Source organism: Crocodylus siamensis, chromosome 5 (assembly GCF_052110815.1).
Source record: "Crocodylus siamensis isolate JL-2025a chromosome 5, ASM5211081v1, whole genome shotgun sequence".
In the NCBI taxonomy this organism is placed as follows: Eukaryota; Metazoa; Chordata; order Crocodylia; family Crocodylidae; genus Crocodylus; species Crocodylus siamensis.
Window position 1 is genome coordinate 182,770,066 of NC_143399.1, and position 20,639 is coordinate 182,790,704.

The 20,639-nt window shown below is 40.8% G+C and overlaps 1 protein-coding gene across 1 annotated transcript in view; it reads left to right on the forward strand.

Moving 5' to 3' along the window:
• The window catches only part of MYO3A (myosin IIIA), a 232,799-nt gene that overhangs the window by 123,200 nt on the left and 88,960 nt on the right, over nt 1–20,639 (forward strand). Inside the window, exons 10-16 of the mRNA XM_090047375.1 lie at nt 5,013–5,112; nt 7,653–7,769; nt 9,553–9,657; nt 9,750–9,833; nt 13,546–13,748; nt 14,990–15,088; nt 15,218–15,332. Coding sequence (XP_089903501.1) covers nt 5,013–5,112; nt 7,653–7,769; nt 9,553–9,657; nt 9,750–9,833; nt 13,546–13,748; nt 14,990–15,088; nt 15,218–15,332 — 823 coding nt within the window. The remainder of the gene's footprint in view (nt 1–5,012; nt 5,113–7,652; nt 7,770–9,552; nt 9,658–9,749; nt 9,834–13,545; nt 13,749–14,989; nt 15,089–15,217; nt 15,333–20,639) is intronic.

A 20,639-nucleotide genomic window follows, 5' to 3' on the forward strand; every position in this document is an offset into this window, starting at 1 on the left:
CTTCTAGGGCAAGGTCCACCCCACCAAGACACACTCCTTTCTGATTAGGCCCCATGTATCTTCTTTTCCTGGCTGCCCGATAGGCCAGCTTCAGCAGGAGAGGTATAGTATTCTGGGCAATGCCTGGCCTGTGGTGGTTTAGGATACTTGCTGGGAAGTCAGAGGTATAGACTGAACCCCTCTGCACTGACTCCCCTCCTGGCTAGAACACACCTCTTTGGAGTAAGCACTAACTGCTGGCTTTGCCCTACGCCCAGCATTCCCTCCTTCCATGCCAGCTCCTGGAGCTTCCTCACACTGCTCCCAATTTGTAGCTGTGCACAAGTAAGTCCTGACAGCAAGGTTACAACCCACAGTACCATTTCTAGAGTTACCCCGCAGTGCAAGAAGGTGAATTAATATTGCTTGTGTCCCTGTGATTTTCCCAGTTGTATTATGCAGCCTGCTGTGTTAGCAGCAAGAAACATAGAATCCCAGTTAGTGGCTGTTGTGCTGTCTTTCTATACCTTTTGTTTTCAGTTATATTTTGTTAGCTGTTTGGAGACCTATTGCTATTAACACCTTCAGATCAAAAGGTATCTTTCTTATTTTTAATGTCTTTTTTTTATACCTTAGGTTAAAGCCAGGATTTTTCTAATTGCCTTCAAATCTGTGGCTGGTTTTTGAGTTTTCCAAGCCAGACGGGGTATTTTATTGTTTGTTTCACTACCTCACAAGTGATAGAAAGGATCAGTGAGTGGGGCATCATGAATCACACACCACTTTTCACAGTATTTTTGGAGTCATCAGGCATCACTTAAATACATTCTGACAATTTGAAAAGAAAAGAACTGCAGTGGCTTGGGTTTTGTTTTCACTGAAGCATGAAAGATAAAGTGGGGGCAGGGAAGGAGCAGAAACAATACTGCCTTGACTCATTTTCTTGTCCATACTAGCCTGATGTTTCTGGCCTTTAGCTGCCTGAATTGCTTATTGAACATGGCTCCAGGATTTAATGCCAAAAACAAATAATGTCTCTGAGTAGATGCATAATTATTTCAGTTCTCAGTATCCGTGTGCAAGATGATAATGAAAATTCATTGCCAATGTCAGCTAAGGGATTTTTTTTTAAATGTTTGGGGTTTAAGGAAGTGAAGCAATATAACTGCCCTTGAAGGGGTCTGTGCCCTTTGACAGCAAAGAGAAAAATATTGTGTGTTCTGCAAAACTGTCTCTTTCCTATACATAGGAAACTGAGAATATAATCTGGTTAAACAACAATGTAGTTTTCATGAAGACATCAGACAGGATCACATGGGAATCTGTAGATTTCCTCCTTCCTGGGAAATAAGCCATCTTTTAAAGTAGCAAAAATATTGGGGAGGAGAATAGTATTCTCTAAAACTGGGATTTTTCTCCTCCTTCTGTAATGCAGCTGTTAACTTTCCAGAGTGAATGAAAAGCCGGGCTGGATGCAAGTTTTGTGAAATGCCATTCTTTCTAATCAGTATAATTAAAGAGTCCACAGTATTCATCCAGTATATAATAATGATGTGAGGAATCGAAAATGTGCCTGACCTAAGCGTTTGCTTTGGGAGATGGAAAAGTGGAATGAGGTATAGTTTAATGAAATACTGTCATTTCCTACATCTTTCCTTCACATGTACATTTGCAATTTTCTTTGAAGTCACGCTGTGAGATATAGGTTCTAGAAAGCAGAATGACCTTCATGTAGCTCCACAAAGGAAATTCCTTCACATGTCCAGATTTCACAGGAAATCATATATTTTCCCTATCAGAGAACTTGCTATGGCCCTAAATGCAGTAACCCCCTTTGACATATTTAAGAAAATAAAGTCAAGTAGTACTTGTCAATGAAATGATGAGCATTATAATTATTTTAAATATTTTAAAATCTGTTCTATATAAAGCCAAAAATTGCTTCATAATTTTATAAGAGGGTAGCTTGTATGACTGGGGACAACTATTACTGCATAAAAGTCTCCTGTAGGAAGTGGAATGGATCATAGAAAAGATCACACCTATGAACAGTTTAATACCCCTTCAGAGCCATTCATCTAGATGTTGTGCCATGGTTCTTGCATATTTTCAGTGTCCCAGTGTTTTAAATGTGGGTAGTGAATTACAGGCCCTATTGTACCTATCTGTGGCAAAATCTGCAGGAAAATAATTTTAAAAAAAAACCCTTGGGAAACGCAGAGGTTTCCCCTACAGGAGCTGAGCAAAATTGATCTTATTATTAACAGTTCAGTTGGTGACCACAAGGTTTTAAATAATAATAGGAAAATAGCTATCTCTTGCCTTTACCCCACAATGAAGGAGAATAGAGCCTACAGGCAACCCCCGCTTAGCGCTCTTATTTGGTTCCCAAAAACCAAGCATTAAGCAGAACTGTGCTAAGCAAAACACATTTTCCTATAGAAATTAATGTAAATAAATATAATTGGTTCCACGACTTCTTGCCTGCCCACCAGCCAGAGTGGCACCGCCAGCCAGCCCAGACCCCGCGCTCTTACCACCCCATCCTGCGTCCTGCCGGCCCTGGCCCCGCACTTCTGCCACACCACTGGCCGTGCTCCTGGCCCTGGCCCTGGCCCCACTCTCCTGCAGCCCCACTTGCCCTGGCCCTGCGTCCTACACTCCTCCTGCCCCACCAGCCCTGGCCCAGGCACTGGCCTGGGCTCTGTGTTCACGCTTCCTGCCTGCCCCTTCTCACCGCCACCACCACTGCTGCTCCTCCCCACCCACCCACCAGCCATTCAGGTTCTGATCACTTAAACCAGTTTATGTGTAATGTCTGTCCCTAGCCTTTGGGAGTAATAATCATGCTCACTTAAACGTTGATGTGATGCTAAAAGAAATGTCTGTCATCATGCAGAGTGAGCCAGTAACTCTAGTGTTGAATAATCTTAAGAAAACTGTGAGGCACCATCCCTGCCAATGGACTAGCTCCTGTGTATGTGTACCAGTTCAGCGTACTAGGTACACTCCATTAGATTGGATCTTGGATATACCAATTCCTTCTGCTGTAGTAACATTAGGAATATATATTGAAGTCTATAAACATAAACAGGAATATCCACGTGGTAGGTGCCTAAGTGTGATCCTCTTCTACCCTGTTCAGGTCCCTGTAAAACAATCAGTAAGTCTATAATTGTAACATGCCTCCATCTTAGTCTGAAGACAAAGTGATTAAAAGCAGTGGTGAGGAGGAGTCACACACCCACCTTTTACATTAGTGGTTTTTCAAGGATTTGAGTAGGGTGAAATAACATCCTGCTTAGGCTGTTAGGTAGACCAGGATCTGGTCCTACAAGTTCAGCTCACCCTAATGTTTTTAATTAAACTGTTAGGATAGATTTGACAGAACCCAGAGCCCATGTGAGTTTGGCTTTTGGAAAAATCAACAAGTACAAGTCGAAGGTCTGTGAATTCACATGCCTTTGCCTACTCCTTGAAGATGTCCTCTCCAAGCCTCCCCCCAAGTCTCAGGATTGCCCTTTAACAATATTATTAAGTGAGGACCTGTCTTCTCACATCTCTGCCCCCATCCTGGCCCTTCATTGTGCTGTGGGTAACTTCACACAGTCTTCCATCTTCGAGTGATCTGTCCAGTAGATTCTGTCCTTCTGCACCCTGTCCATTCTTCCATGGTATGAAAGCACCTGCCCTGTTCTATGAGTGTCTCTGCATCAGAGCAAATGAAAGGGCCTTCTGTGGCTTTTCAGAAGCTGATAATTGGCTTAAATTCATGCAGCAGTCTCTGTGTTATCTCTGCTTCACAGCTGACACACCCAAACCTCATTTGTGTGCTTTTCTGCATGGCGTCTGGAGGAGAGAGATCAGATCAGGAGATCTGAACCAATCTATGGCCCCTGGCTGCTTTTGTCCATCTAAACTCAGTATAGGCTGTAACCCTTTTTAGCCTGTAGAATTCCTGTTCTTTGACCCTGTCTGGTCTCTAGTGGCACATATGCCTAATCTGAATCTTGCTTCCCCTGCTGTCTCCCTCATTAGTGTTTTGATGGATCCCACTCCTCTTTCTCTAATGTGGCCTTTTTCCCTAGGTAAGGAAACTCCCTGGAGATCACCTGCTCCTCTGTGATTTTTCTGCATTATTTCTAGCACTAAGTCAATTTTTCTTTGTTCCATTTAAAAACACAAAATACTTCCCCTAATTTATAAAATTACTAGTCATGCTAGGATGAAGGGCAGTTTTGAAATGCTCTGTTGTTTTCTACAATAAATTTTTTTTAAAAAATCTACTTCCAGTGAACACATTTAGGGGGTAGGACTCAGTTAGATCAATATTTTTTATAAAAACTACTTCCATCTTGGAGTTTTGCTTACATCAGTGATGCCAACTCATCTGGACTCTGAGCTGGATGAGTGTTGTGGTGCCAGTCTATGGGCCAGGTCTGGCATGGGGCTAGTCTGCAGGCCAGATCTAGTGCCTGGAGCCACATGTCATCTGAGCCACAGGGCTCTCCAGGAGTCTGGCAATTTAGTGGCAGGACAGGCAGTGGCACTGTTAATTCCCATGACTCCTGTAAGCCATAGAAATGAATGCTGCCACTGCTCCTCACTGCCAAATTTCCAGCCCTGTGGGGAGTCCCATGGGCCAGATAACATGACCTCATGGACCAAATCCAGCCCATGGTCCTTATCTTGGTTGCCCCTGTTCTACATCATTCTTGCCCTGTTATTCATCCACATAACCCCATATTTGTCCTATCCATAATAATAATCTGGTTCACTTTTCTAGGTAAACACTAGCTTATGATGATTATATGCATTGTTATATTTTCTATATAACCCAGCTCCCATCTAATAATTGATTCTTGTACTCATGTAGAAGCCATGTGAAAAAAAAATTCCTCCTGGTATCAGCTGCAGGATCAAAGCCTTCATCTATTTTGAATTTACAACATCAGGACATTGATACAGCTGTACCTGGAAGGGTCAGTTCATGCTTTCTCACTTCATGGAAGTGTATGACTTTTGTATTCTAGATTTGAGCGTATTCATACAAAGAAAGGGAACTACAATAAATCTCAAGTTTCTAACCAGGAGGACGTAGATGATTTAGCAACCTTGGAGGTACTGGATGAGGTGAGATGTTTCACTTGTAAAAGGTTTCCTGCAATGGAGCATTCAGATATGAACCTGCTATATTCTTGATGTTTAAATGGCCTGCATTCTCACATTGCAATTAATTAATAGCTAATGATACGTTACAGATTTCTGCTTGTTTGCTGAATGTGAGATAAAGCATGCTGCATCTTGAGTAGCCACAACTGACATAAATTGTTATAAGTTTCATCATTGGTCCTTTACCCTAGTAAAGACTGTGGAATCTGACAATGTGTTACCTTAAAACTATGGCAACTCCAGATACAGCAAACATCACTTGACATGCATCCAGAGGAGTTTGTTCTCAAAGGTGATACATCATAATGGGCCATAATGGGATTCTCAGCAGGCATAAAATGATGGGTAGGTCCATTAAAGTTAGTGGTGTTGTGCCACATTGAATCAGCTGGGGAGATGTTTTTGTGCAACCAACTCTTGAACCTATACAACATTTGAGAGACAAAATTACTGCTGTTTTGTAATCACCATCACATAGGGAAAGTGTACTATGAGCAAAATACCTGTGTCAAAAGCTATTCCCTTGGAAATCTTGCTCTGCATATGCTTCATTTTACTTTGTTTTATTGGTCTTTATTGTTTCCTTTACCTCTATTTGCTAAGGAATGTGGCCGGAAGGTTTGATTCTCTACTTACACTTACTCTGCAGTAGTATGCTTCCATTTTCTTCAGTGGAATTGCCTCTGATTTATACTAGTAAATGTGAGAGAGAAAAGAATCAGACAACAGTGCTTTATCTACCGTTCACAGAGGCAATGATTGGATGTTGATGAAATGCAAATGTTGCACTGTTGAATGGTTTGTGAATCATTACAGAATATAATTCATAATCTCCCTCTTCACGTTAAACTCTACTGATATATTACCATTAATCAGCCCATAATAGTTCACTCTGTGCTTCTGAGGTATGTTGTCATCATTGGATAGTGATAACTGCACTTTGAGTACTTTAAATTTTCAAAGCACCTTAAACATTAGTTAATACTACAGTAGCAGTAGTTTATTTACAGTGTTTGCTAAAACAATACAGTAAAATTGACAATAAACATATATATAATTCATAATAAAATTATATAATTTATGAGTATTGACAAAAGCATACGGTAAGATTACACATTCTACCAGTTTAAACAAAAATAATTAAAGCAGAACATAAGATTGTAGGAAAGTAAAGCTGGAAGGCACCTCCCAAGGTCATCTAGTTCAACCACCAGCTCAAGGCAGGATCATCCCTGACTGAAACATCTCAGTCAAGAGTCTGACTAATCTGCTGTATTGTAACCTGCTGTGACAAAATATATGGCAATGCAAAAATAGATAAAATGAAATAATACAAAATACTAGAATAAAATAAGAAAAACAGGGTTATTTTATTTGATTTTGGCCATTATTCTTTGTACAAGTAACACAAATACACCAAGGAGTATAGGATAAGCTATTAGTGAATAGAGACAAGCCAGATTGTTTTTACTTCATTAGCCCAGTAGTTAAAATCTTCCACCAATGAAGAGATCAATTTTCCTCTGATTTATATAAAGAGAATGAGGAAGGCCACATATAGAGATTTAAACATCTATCTCATTCTTCCCTCTAGAACATATCCACTCGAGTCCAACACCACCTGCCTATAATGACTTTGCATCTCATTTGAGTGAATTGCAGTCTATTAATGACCTGTCATTGTTTGTACTTTTGTATTTCAGATAAGTAGGTTTCTAGGCCAAAAGAGCACTTTATTAATCTCAAAAAGGAGAAGTTTGAGAAGATCTCACTGCCTGCATATTTATCTGTATTATATCTTATTCTAAATATAGGATTAATATTGGGCCAGTGACTGTCAACACATTTCCCAGACCCATTTGTCTGGAGGAGAATAAAAATGTTATTTAACCGTTCAAATAAGGATTTACTTGGAAGAGGGGAGTCTTCTAAAATGTACTTCCCAGGGTATCTGATAGGGCTACAGGCTCTAAAATGTTTACGCAATAATTTCAGCCCCATTTCAGATCATATGAGTTTCCCCTCCCCCCACCCTCACCTCCTATCCCCAAAAGACATTTATTCACAGTAAAAATGATCATACACTGACATAGGGTTGGATGGCAGAGTGAGTGGTTCAGGAGTGTCTGTTGCTCCAAGTGAATAATTTTAAGTCTTGTGTAAGCCCTGTACCAGGGGCTATTCCAAGTTAGCCAGCCTTCAATGGACACCAGTTCATTCAGTCTGGGAATTCAGAGGTGGCTAGACATGAATACAGGTCACATTTTGGGACCTAAAAACCCCCTCTTTGTTAACTGAGTGGCTACATTAATCACTGGTTAATGTTTATACAATTATCTGAATATGTTTGGTGGTCTGAGAGTCATTTAAAGCTTTAACATGAAGATGACTTCCCCATGTGTTCTCTCCCTTTCCTTCTAATACTCAATTTTGAATGTTCTTCTATCTGCAAAATAATTTTATAAAAAATAACAGAAACTTCCCTATTCTTTTTACAACAGAATACAGTGACAGAGCAGTTGCAGAAGAGCTATGCCAGGAATCAGATCTATACCTTTGTAGGAGACATCCTCATCGCTGTCAATCCATTTCAGAACCTAGATATTTATTCTACACAGGTCTGTAAAAATTGCATTGGTTTTCGTCCTATACTCTCACTAATTTACAGCGAAATATGAACATTTACATGAAATCCTGAGTAAGCCATCCCTAATAATCTACTCCTGCTCTCTTTAAATAAAAGAATTACTAATAATTCATGTTGCATTGTTATCTAAGTAGCTTCATTATTGTAGGTTGAACTTCTGACCTTAAATGAGCCACATTCTGTCACTGACAATGCAAACAGGCTGAAGCCCAGTCTACATTGAGACCCTCAACTTTCAATTGTCTTGTTTTTGGAAGAGATACAAGGGTGTGTCTACATGTATTTCCAAGCATGCAGCTGTTACTGTGCAGTTATTTAGTACTTGCATTAGCCCTTGCTTTAGCAAGTACTAAATGACTGCACAGGAACCACCATTTCTGTGCAGTCCTGGCAGCACATGGATTGTTTCCAACCCTACTGGGCAGTAGCAATAAGCTACTGTGCAGTAGTGTCAGCATCACAGTTCCTGCCTGCCAATACTATGTCACCATAGCAACAAGCTACATCATCATAGCTCATCACTATGGCAACATAGCGTCTCATGTAGACACCCAGTGTTTTCTAAAGCACCTTGTACCATCCACTTTTGCTCCTCATTGTGCTTTCCATGAAGGGCCAGAAGAATTTCATGCTGATATTCTACTGTTGCCAGTGGTTAGTCCTGGTTGACCCAATTGTAATAGGAGGAATATTGAAGAACAGATGCTAAAGACGCTAAGGATTTTCTCTGTTCCCCCTCATGTTATATTTCTGAAATGCCTTGTATTTTTTGCTGCTTTGCAACACTCTCCTTGCAGTAAAAAGCTAATTTTGGCCCCTTGACTACAGGGTTGGACAGGCCTGAATGGATATAATTCTACTAAAGAATGAGGAGGGCCAGACTATACATCCCCTGTGTGACACAAAGGGCTCCTCTGTTAGAGGGCCCTAAAATAACAGCACAGAAGGAATGAGGGGTCCTAGTCAGGCCACGTGAAAGCTTGATCTGGAGAATCTGTAATTACACAGACCTGTTCAACCCTACTCTTTCTACACAGGAATACCAAGTTCACAGAGATTATACTAGTTAGGAGACTAAAACAGACTCTGTGAAGTAGCTCTGCTTCTGCACCACAGAGGAGGGGAGATCAGAGTCCTCCCTTAGTCTCTTCCTTCTCTCCTTCCCTCTTCCCCCAACAGATAATCTGATCTGGATAATCTGAGAAATCTATGTATATATTTAACTGATTAGCTTGTTACCTAAGGGACACTTTAATGCTTTATCCTTGGGTATGTTGCTCATGGTATTTAAACAATAGGTGATTGATGTGAGAGTCAGGAACAAATACAAGATTGCCATTGTTATTCCTAGTTACAGAAAATACAAAGAGAACATCTGCTAAAGTTTGCCATCTAAACTGCATGCACACACTAGGAGGATGGGAAGAGAAAATGAAATGAAATTATAATTGGGTACTTTTTTTTGTGACTGAAAACAAAAAATCTTGCCCTAATTATTTTAATTTTACATTATAATAAAAGCACAATGGGATTTGTAGCTGTGCTAGCTCCTGTTTAGGGTATGTTAATACACAAAGCACATAACAGCCCATGGTATAGGTAGTGGAGTAATAATACTTTTAATTCTAAAACAGCTCTACTTGTATGCTCAGGATCCTTTATAGCAAGCAATAAAAATTAAAGGGCTGTGATGAAATAATCCAAATGATGCATTAAAGAAACACTGATGACATTTTCATTTTTCTTACACTCAGCATTCCAAACTGTATTTTGGAGCAAAACGGACTGCCAGTCCTCCCCACATTTTTGCTGTAGCTGACATTGGTTATCAATCAATGGTGACATACAACTCAGATCAGGTAAAAATACTGCTGTACAAAATCAGATTTATATTTTCTACCTCTTTCTGTTTAACTGAAAGAAAATGGACTTCTGCTTTGATTTTCTTCAGTGCATTGTCATTTCTGGAGAAAGTGGAGCTGGCAAGACACAGAGTGCCCACCTTCTTGTTCAGCAGCTCACTGTCCTTGGAATGGTAAGTTTTGAAAGTAGAGGTTTTTACATCTCTTTATAAAGTGCGAAACCAGAACAGATTGGGTCATATTCTCAAACTTGCAATACTTTTACAGCAGCATACCAAAGTCCATAATTCTGCATTGGAATCTGCTAGCTCAGGGTTTGAAGCAGGTGTGGAAAAGGTAATATGGCTCAAAACTGTATTATCTTTTCCAAAGATTATTTACAAGGCTAGAGGAAGGATGATGCACATCATCCATTGCACTTTTCCCCCCCGCATTTGTGTTGCCCTGTAGGGTCAGACCAACTCTCAGGATCTCAGTGTTGCGCTGTTAGACAGGAGGGTATGACACAATTGTACACATACAAACACACAAATTAGGTGCATGCACACACACACTACCAGCTCAGGCACATACACATCCAAACCAGCCTAGGCACATGCATACCTATCACCAATTCAAGCACATACACACTAAAAATTAGACAAAAGTCAATTTTCAATACCCGCATACTCAGTACACATACACAGATCTCTAATTTGTACATTATACACACAATTATATATATATATACACATACACACACACACACTCACCAGTTCACACACATAAAACCCAGCTACACATAGATAAGTTCCTAACTTGGATGGTATGGTATGTATGTGTGTGCTTGGGGTACCTAGGATACTTGGGGGAAGGTTAAGGTGAGAGAGAGAGAAAGAGAAAGTTAAAGTGTAGGAAGTAAAAGTTGCCAGAACCAGGATTAGAACCAGTGGACTAGAAAGAAGCTGACTGAGGCTTAGGTTAACTTAAGATCAAGTAGCCCCAGGGTTACCTGAGGTCGCTGGTGCAAGGGAAAGACAAAAAAAATAAAGCCTGGTGGCAAGGAGGAGACAGCCAGGAAAGAGAGAGAGAGAGAAACCTGGGAGCTTGGGGCTGGAAACTGAGGCAGACAGCTGAGATATTGGGAGTGGGGGGTGGGCAGATAAGTGGTGGCAAGGAGGAGACAGCCAGGAAGTAAACTGAGGAAGAAACCTGGTTGCTCAGGGGAAAAGGCAGTGGGAATAAGACCATGGCAAAGAAACAGGGGGGTTGGAGCCAGAGAGGAGATCAGGACAGGTGTTGGAGGTGGCAGTGAGCCAGAAACAGGAGAGGGAGAAATGAGACAGAAGTTAGGGGGGCAAGAAGCAGAGATTGGAGCAGGGCTGAACCATAGTAAAGCAAAACCCAACTCAGGGGTCCAAATAATAGGTTAATGAAACAGGCAACATGCAGCCCCATGAAGTTATTGGTTCACACACACACAAGCACTCACAATGGCAGCAGGAGAAAGAGACTCAGTGGAAGGGCTGGAGTCCAGGTAGGGAAGAGAAACAGAGTCCAAGTCCTTGGGTGAAGAGAGGGCAAGGGGTGATAGCTACCTATCCAGGCTGGAAAGGGGTCCTTGTCCAGTAGGTGTTGTCCAGAGGGAGGGTCACCAGCAGGGCCTCTGGGTGGATTGGTGGCATGGCATGGTGCTGGTCTAGATGGAGAGAGCATCCCAAGGAGTCAGTCTTCACTACCCCTTTTATTGGGCAGACTACCTCTGATCTCCTATGGGGAGGGCATGTCCAGGCAAAGTCAGTCCTGTTCCAGAGGGCTCCAGGTGTTCTTACTGATCATGTGCAGCCTGGCACAATGGTGGGTTGCCTCATCTTTTGTTTCTTGAATCCTGAGGGTGGTTCCAAGGGCTGGGTCATTGGTCCAAGTATGGGTGTTGGTGGTTCGGTCATTCAGAGGGAGCTATTTTCAAACCTACTGCCATTGTCTCTCAAGCACCCTCATTCATCCCCATTCATTCAGAAGCCAAGTTACATAGGTGGGGTAGGTGTGAGTCATAGGTTACACATCCGGGCCTGGGGACAGGATGGAGACTTGACAAACAAAATGGAAACTTCATATGGCTTATGCTAACTTACATATGTAGGCCTATATCATATAGTACCAGTAAAACAGTAATATAGAACAGTAAACATCAATATAAACATAATAATGATACAATATAAAGAAGGAGAAAAAACAAAACAAATGCAACTTGCTACCAAAATAAAATGCTGAAACTTATCCTATGTCTTAGCTCACTTATTACTTATCTATAGGGAATAGAAAGGGAGAGACAAAGTCAGAAATGGTTGGGTAAGGGGAGGGAATAAATTTAAAAAAGAAAAATTGGGGGGGTTGCTACATTTAGACCACTTGATAATTTTTTTTTCAAATGTTGGAAGATACTAGAAAATACAGTGAAATCTGTACTGTTCTTGGGCAATCCTCTGCAATACAGCCTTTCCTAAAAGTTACCCAAACAGTCCTAATTAAGATTCTTTTCCACCTCTTCAGAAGCAAACCTCTCTTCACCACTGGTTTGTTGGCAATTCCACTATCCTTCCATATGTGTTTTGGAGAAGGAAGTTTGGCCTGATGATTTGGCTTCTTAAATCAATGCAAAAGTATGGTAGATACCCAGGTCTTGAGAGTTTTAAAGAGTGGAAATATGTAGGCAGGAGCACACTGAGTTTGGGAATGATTTATTACTAATGGAGGAACTCCACTCAGATGTCAAATTGGGCCTCCAGGAGTATCCTCCTTCAGAAAGTGAAGATAGATAGGCAAAGGTTTCCTGTGAGGAAAATAATTAATGGAAATACAGGGCATCCTTACATATGTTCCAGGGTGGGGGTGGAGGTGTGCCTTAATTAGAGTGGCTTTTGGGAACCTCTCTAATTAAAGCACCTGCAGCATCTCATGTATTCAGTGTTCTGTGCTTCAAAATGGCGGCGAGGCACCTTAACTAAAGCTTGTTTGATTAACTTTAGTGAAAGCGTACCCAGCATCATTTTGAAGTGCAAGAACGCTGAATACATGTGATGCCAAAACTGCTGGAGCATGCTGATTTGCACACTCCAGCAGACTCAATTAATTAATCAAGTTCTAATTAGAACGTATTGGAGCAGGCACCGGTCACATGAATAGGTGCCCACAAAGACTAATCAAAATGATCAAATGAGAAAAATCTTGGATCCACTGAAGTCATTAGGAGTTTCCCGATTGACAGCCATTGACTTAATTGGATCCATTCATAGATTGGATTGGAAATCATGGTTTTCATTCACTGTCTTTACTCCTTGCTTCTATGCACTTTAAATGAAGGTACATGTACACACAGTAAAATGGACATGTAATTGTAACACAGATAGATATACCCAAAGTAGCCTTAATCTAGTTACTATAAATCACACTTATAGTTAAGACTTGGAGACATAGACTAGCAAGCTATCAGAAACTGTTAAGTAGACTCAACCTTCTTTACTGCACAGCATCTTTACTGCAATTGTGATATGTAAAACCAGATTAAAGCTGGTTATATCTTGCAATCATATTTGCAATATGTTGTAATTACTTTTTCCTGTGCAGAAATGCCCTCTGTCAGGTGGACATCCACTATGGCAATGGATCATGTGGATGGTTCTGTGGCTAAAATTAAGGCCCCAGTTTGCTTTCCAAGGGAATTTTTTCTCATTCGGGTTTTGATGTTTGCTAGTTATAGCTAAACAAAGATTTCAAAAGTAAATAAGACAGATCAGAAATCCAACTCTATATTAAAAAAGAAATTTTAACAGATAAATTGAGATTCTTCTAGATAACTTGTAAAAAAATACTTTTTCTGTATTTATAAGCAATTTGTTTATACAGGCTAATAACAGGACTCTCCAGGAAAAGATCCTCCAAGTGAACAATTTGGTAGAAGCCTTTGGAAATGCAGGCACCATTATCAATGATAACTCCAGCAGATTTGGGAAATACTTAGAAATGAAATTCACCTGTGGTGGGACCGTAGTAGGAGCCCAAATTTCAGAATACCTCCTTGAAAAGTCTAGAGTTGTCCATCAGGCTCTGTAAGTAAAAAAAAAACCAAAAAAAGCAAAATTGACCCATTTGGAAACAAACAAAAAGAATGCATAATGTAAGAAAATATTAAACTAAAGATGTAAATAAGTGAGATGTTTTCAAATAAAAGCTGATCGTTATAAATGTCTAACAATACAGCATGATTTTTAGTGTACCATTTTCCATTGCCTTCTGGTTTCTCTAAGCAGGATTTTTTTTAACATTGCATATCTAGCAAAAGGGTGTTTATGTGTAAAAAAGATAAACAGTTTAATATTCTTAATTCTGAGTTTCTCTGGTTATGTCATTTTATATTACTCTCTTAATATTGTATTTGTTTGTTTATTGTTTAGGTCAATATCTGTAATTTTCCTTCCTTAATGTAACTTACATGCAAAACATTTAATTAAATCTTGGATAGTTTAATACAGTTTTGTTTATAAAGGAGCATGACCCAAATATAGTACAGATACACAAGTCAATATGTATTTTGAATATGAGTCTGTAATCTGTAATCGTACACAAAAGTCCAGCTAAGTTTGACCTGGAACAACATGACTAGGGACCTACCTAATTCACAGAGACTGCCCCTCAATTCCATTGTCAGAACGTGGGCCCAGGCAGCCATTTTGCTGGAAGAGCACAGTGAGCCGAGGAGCCCGGCAGCCATGCATGGGGCCACATGACAGGCAGCCCTCAGAGCCAATCAGGAGCAAGGGGGGGTATCAGTCATCTTGCCAGCAGCCCTTTGAGTGGGCAACCCCCCTCCCTTCCCAACCTCAGCAGTCTGGCACAACACACTGAGGGCTGCTGGCTTCTTCTGGGGAGCCTGCATTTTATTTTTGGTAATTTATTTTTTCCACAGATTCCTGGATTTTGCAGGCAATGCCGGATTTCGCGGATTCTGTAAAATCCACAAATTCACAAATTTGGTCAGTCCCTAAGCATAACAAAACAGGGTGGGACCGGTTTTATGACAAACTTTTTTTTCCCAGTGAAACTTAAGTCACAGAAATTGTGAAGTTTCAGAATAAAATCAAGTTTGCCCTAAAATAATCCAAAAAATACTTTTCACAGAAAGAGACAGACTTATTGTTACTCACCTGGCCAAAAGTGTGTGTAAATTAATATAATGTAATGTAATTATGCTGTCCATCTGGACAGCATTTTTGACACAGTAATAGTGTCAGTGTCATTAACAGTACAACCAATTTACTAAAAGAAATAATTGTTATTTTTTTTGTTTCAGAGGAGAGAAAAATTTCCATATTTTTTACTACATTTATGCTGGTTTGGCAGAAAAGAAAAAGCTGGCACATTATAAATTGCCAGAAAATAAGCCTCCCAGGTAACACAGGTTTTTGTTTTTGTTTTTGTTTTGTTTTGTTTTTTACATGAATTAACAATGAAGAACCAGTCTGTAACTGGGTTCCTAACCTTGTTAGGATTCTAACCATTCCTCGCTCAAATCTTTCAGATATCTGCAAAATGATAATTTCAGAATAGTGCAAGATTTAATGAACAATAGTTTCTATAAGTCCCAGTTTGAATTAATTGAGCAGTGCTTCAAAGTCATAGGCTTCACAATGGAGGTGAGTACTGACAACTTCTAAACTTTCTCAGTTTTTGAAACCTTCATGTGCATGTTTTCAGACCAAGAGATAAATGGGAAGTATACACAACGGATGCAAATAGTCATCTTCTTTCTTTTATATTTTTCAACATTCTATAGTTTGTTATATTGGCAAAGAAATATTTAAATTATTTAAGAAGTTAAAGTAATGTAATATTATCCCCAGTTACTACAGAATTAGTGAACATAAGACAGCTAAGTGACTGGGGAAAAAGGGCTTTTACAAATTAGACACAGACAATGAGACAGTGGAGTGTCAGAATTAAAATATATTGGTTTTCAGAGATAATTTTTTTTACTGTAAACACTGATATCTTCTGAGGAAGTAGGCATTTTGTGTAAAAGAAAACCAGTTAGCCGAAAAACACTTTGATGGAAAATTTCCAACTGTACCTTTACTTACTTTATTGCACATCTGCGTACCATAGCCAAAGCAGATAGGTGCATCTTCAACTGCAAACGGTTTCCACATGTTCCACAATAAGCCATGGAGTCTATGTTTTCTTACAAGCCCTTTTCTTCTTTTTCCTTGTGATACTTATACACAACTTCAGCACCATAGCAGCATGAATAAGGCCACACATCCCTCCTTCACAGCAGTGTTTGTCAACCCATGGGGCATGACACAAAGGTGGGTTGCAAGACTGTATGAAAGGGTCATGAACAAACTTTAAAAATGGATTCTCCTTTAAAGGAGAAAAATGTGGGAAACTGTGGCTTTTCCCTTGCAGGCTGGCACAGTTTCAGCTTGCAAGGGGCTGCTTGAGGCCCCCCACCCCACACATCCACCCCTGTCCCACACACCGGGGAGGGGCTAGGGCCTGAGGATAGTGGGCAATGGGTCGGGAATGAGGGGCACTGGGCTGAGACTGGCTATTGATGGCTTACAAATGAGTGCTGGCACAAAAAAGGTTGAGAACCACTGCTTTACAGAACTAGTGTAAAAGAGTGTTCAGGATTCAGGGCACAGAGAACTGAAGGCCTCAATGTACATGAAGTACACTGTACAATGAAACCCTCCTCTTCCTGTTCCCTGTGCTTAGGTGCTTTGGTTGATTGATTAGACCACAGATGTCCAACTGGTGGCCCACAGGCCACATCTGGCCCACAAGGGGTTCAGTTACAACCCCTGGGGTCCTGCTCAGCTGCTGCTTTCCCCCTATCCTTTGCCTGGAGTCTCAGGGATCCCCTTCTCTCCTCTGGCTTTCACTGCCTGCCCCAACCCCCGGAGGTGGAGCAGTGCAACTTGGCAAGGCCCGGGAGATGACAATGAGCCAGGGGCAGCAGTGGGGGTGTGGTGCAGTGGGGGCAAGGGGAGGGGAAGTGGCAGCCACATCATGTGTATCCTGAGGGGCCCATTATCTGTCCTATTGTGGTCTATGAGTGTTCCCTGCCTGATGGTGTGGCATTCAACTCCCAGCCCCTTAGAAGTTGGATAGTCCTAGATAAGGACATCACTTGCATAAAGTGGTGACTTCATATGGCCTAAAAAGAAGTTACTTCCATGAGATTAGCTGCACTGCAGATGAAGTTAACTTTCCTTTTCTTTTCACTTTGCTGAGGGGGCACTGTGCTTAGGTAAGGAGGTTGGAGGATCATAGAGAGTACTAGCCAATTGCCTGTCAAAAATGACAGGGGTCAGGGGAGGGAGGGGACTGGGATGGAGTGCCACCACCTAACGCTCCATGCTGCCGCTGTTCTGCCTCTTGCAGGGGGCGAGGTGGGCTCCCCCACCTTCTGTCTGGTCCTCCACGCAGCTTCAGAATCATGGTGGTGCTCCCCCATGCTTGGAGCACTCCGATTGGCTGTTTCTGCCAGCCAGTCAGAGTGCAAATAAAGTGTTAGGGACAGACAAACAGACAGACAGACTTAGGTTTTTCTAATATCAGAATTCCTGCCTTCTTGAGCTTCCTGTGCTAGGCACGAGGCAGCACCGGGTCTCCATGGACCTAGTTCTGCACTTAACAATAGCCTCTCAAAAAAACCTAGCAATATTGCCTTGTTCCACTTCCAGACCAGCTGGCAGAGGAGGGAGTAGCTGCTGCAAAGGGTGATTCAGCAGCCATGTTCCCCCAAGCTCTTGGATTCACACCTACTTTGGTTGCAATGCCTGCCATCCTTCCTTACTGCAAGGAGTCTGTAGGTCTCCACAGCATCCCCTTTGCAGAACTTTGACTAAGGGTCAAGAGCTGAGCCTGCTATATGCAGAGACTGCTACTCTATGGCTAGAGAGGGATACTGTATCAGAAAGAGACTTTTTCATGGACAGCTGAAATGTTCTATAATGCAGCCCTAAGCTTTGACTTTTCATCCTGGAGCATAGATGAGTTTCTCTACACACGTTTATAAGCAGAAATGTTGAACATAAAGCCATCTTCACACTGACTGCAGTTCAAACCTTAATGTTTTTATGAAACATGTCCATTAAACTGGCTAATGTGCTTTAATGGTAACATCACACTCTATGTTTTCTGTGTTAAAGTTATAATGTTTTACTTACAACTGCATGACAAAAATAATAGGAGATGACTACCTGAGATAAACAGCGATCATTCTGTAGTAGGCAGACCAAGCCAAATTTAACACCTACTGAAAAAGGGCACAAAAATGTCAGCTGCTGTACACATAATAAAACAAATGGCAAAAGTCAGGTTATTCATTGTTTTGCATTCCATCTACATTTGCAAGCTTGGAAAGCAAATACTCACTTTAAATACATACATGCTGAGACCCAGTCATCCCAAGAGTAATTTTTTAAGTGTGAACTTTTATAGTTTGTCTCAATGTCACTGGACTAATTCATTTTTATTAGCCACTGAGTTTACGTTGGATTTTTTTTTTAGCATTAAAAACAAGATCAAGAATTTTTGTTTTGTTTTGTTAGCCACTGGGTTTATGCTGGATTAATTTTTCAGTGTTAAAAACAATACCACAAGTGTATTTGTGCAAGTAAGGATTTTATCTGACTAATCAATGCTTGGTGCAATGCCAGCAAGACAGTAAATATTTTGGGAGATGGCAGGATGAATAGCCTAGCTGATAAAATGTGTGTCCCTTACCCTTGAGAATATTTCACAGTTTTAGCTTAACTTTAGCCCACATCACAAGTATAATACCTGGCAAACTCTGCTTAGTAGATGACCATAAATCACCAATTATGCAGACAATGATATACATTTATGGCTTATATCAAGTCACGCCATAGTGAAATCTTTTATTTCTTTCATTAGTCTAGACTATTATCATTTTTTATTTATTTAAAAGTCAGTTACTGTATATCCCCCTAACAAAACTTATGCTTAAAGATACTGGCCCTGGGACAGGTAGATTTCCCCGTTCAGGACAGCAGTTAAGCACTTAACATGAGTGGTACCAAGACACATGCTTAAATTAAATAACATATTTACTCAAATACAAGACGAGGGTTTTTTTGTCCCCAGTCAGCATGGGGAACAATTTGCATACAAGGAAACCACTGCATACAAGGAAACCACATTAAGTATATTGTCGATCATTAAACTGGTGCCAAAAGCAGCCTGTGCTCAGCAATGGGCACCAACTATGATGTTGATTAAATGCAGCCAACACTGAGGATGACCCATAAGAGGGAAACACAGATGGGAACTTTTTTTCTTTGATGGTCCTTATGAAATGGGTGGGTATTTCTTCTACAAGGAATTGGCACCAGGCCTGGGGGTACTACAATACCATGCCAGCAATGGGACAGCCGGAGCCAGTCCTGACACCCTCCTCTTGGTTCCAAAATTGCTACCACCACACGAATAAGTTAATGCAGCCCATCTGAATAAAATATGTGCAGATGTCCATTGTATTTAGAGTTACTACTCTAAATACATTTGGACTTCCTCTTAACTCCCACTGCTAAGCTACACCTTACTTTCTCATTTCCAGTGATTCCTATTTCTTCACCAGCCTTAAATGTCTGGCAGACATCATCAAACAGGGCCCCAGACAGACAGAAGCCTTCCGTCACCCCCTTTTTCAGCCTGTTACATATGGTTAGTATGGCCCATTGTGCATGAGGTGGAACTGGACCAGGTTGCCCTGCACCTCATCTGCATATACATTTTTTGAGGATCCCAGGACTTGTGACAAAGACCACCCAGTTCCATTCATGAGTGGAGAGCTAATCAGCACATGGATCCTTTGGGGAGTGGAGGTACACACACATACTCAGCAATGCTGAGCTATGGGGTCACTATAGCTTAAAATGCTGCTAGGGCCCAGCCCAAAGAACTATAAAGCAAATCATGACACCTTTGGCTTTGGACTAATATCATGTATAGTTTGTATTATATAGAAGTAGGTACCAAATTGCTGCTTAAAGGTATGTTTATGAAGTACCTTTATTAAAACTTGCAGCCATTTCAGAAAAGATAAACTGTATCAATTCTAGCTGAATTAAATCAATAAGTACCTGTAGCAGTTTGCTGATATGCAAATTTTGCACTTCACTTTCATGTGCTTACAAAGAGCAGGGTCTAACAGTAAGGAGAGGAGAAATAAGTTGGAAAAGGGAGTGGGAGGGTCTAGAGGGCAAAGGAGCCCTTTGACTCTCCCCCCCCTCCCCCCCCCCCCAATTTATTTTCCATACTCTAGCAGTGGAAGGGGGGCAAATTCAGGGAAAACCTCCAATAATTAGATTCTATACCTGGAAAATTATAACAGGTTTACAATTTTCAATATATAGAATCTAATTATTAGGGGGCTGTCTTATATTCAATGTCATCTTATATTTGAATAAATGTGGTATGTGCAATGCTGAATGCAGATTGGCTTAAGGCATGATTACATGCTTTCAGAATCAGGTCCGTATACTGTCTGATTCTTCTTGATTTCAGTGGGCACAGAATCAGATCAATTTTAGGAAAATTCCTTGTACCAAGAAATTTAGGCAAAGATCCACAAAGGTACTCCAGTGTCCAACTGAATGAGACATAGCCAACAAGTATGAAATTCATTTCTATCATTGCAAATTTCACAGGGATTTGCTGTGCTAGAAATCTTGCAAGAAGTAATATAGAAGCATTCCAGCCTGCCAATCCCCAGGAGGAATCGTGCGACCAGGAAGCATACAGGCATTCATTCTGATACAAGAATCTCATGAAAGATGTTGAAAGAGGAAGTTGTTTCTCCCAAATCTGCCATATTTCTTCTGAGAGAATCCACTTGAACACCTGTACTCTCCCAGTTTCTTGTAGGCATTTCTCCTGCTACAAATTGAATGCATCTCCATGCTATTTTA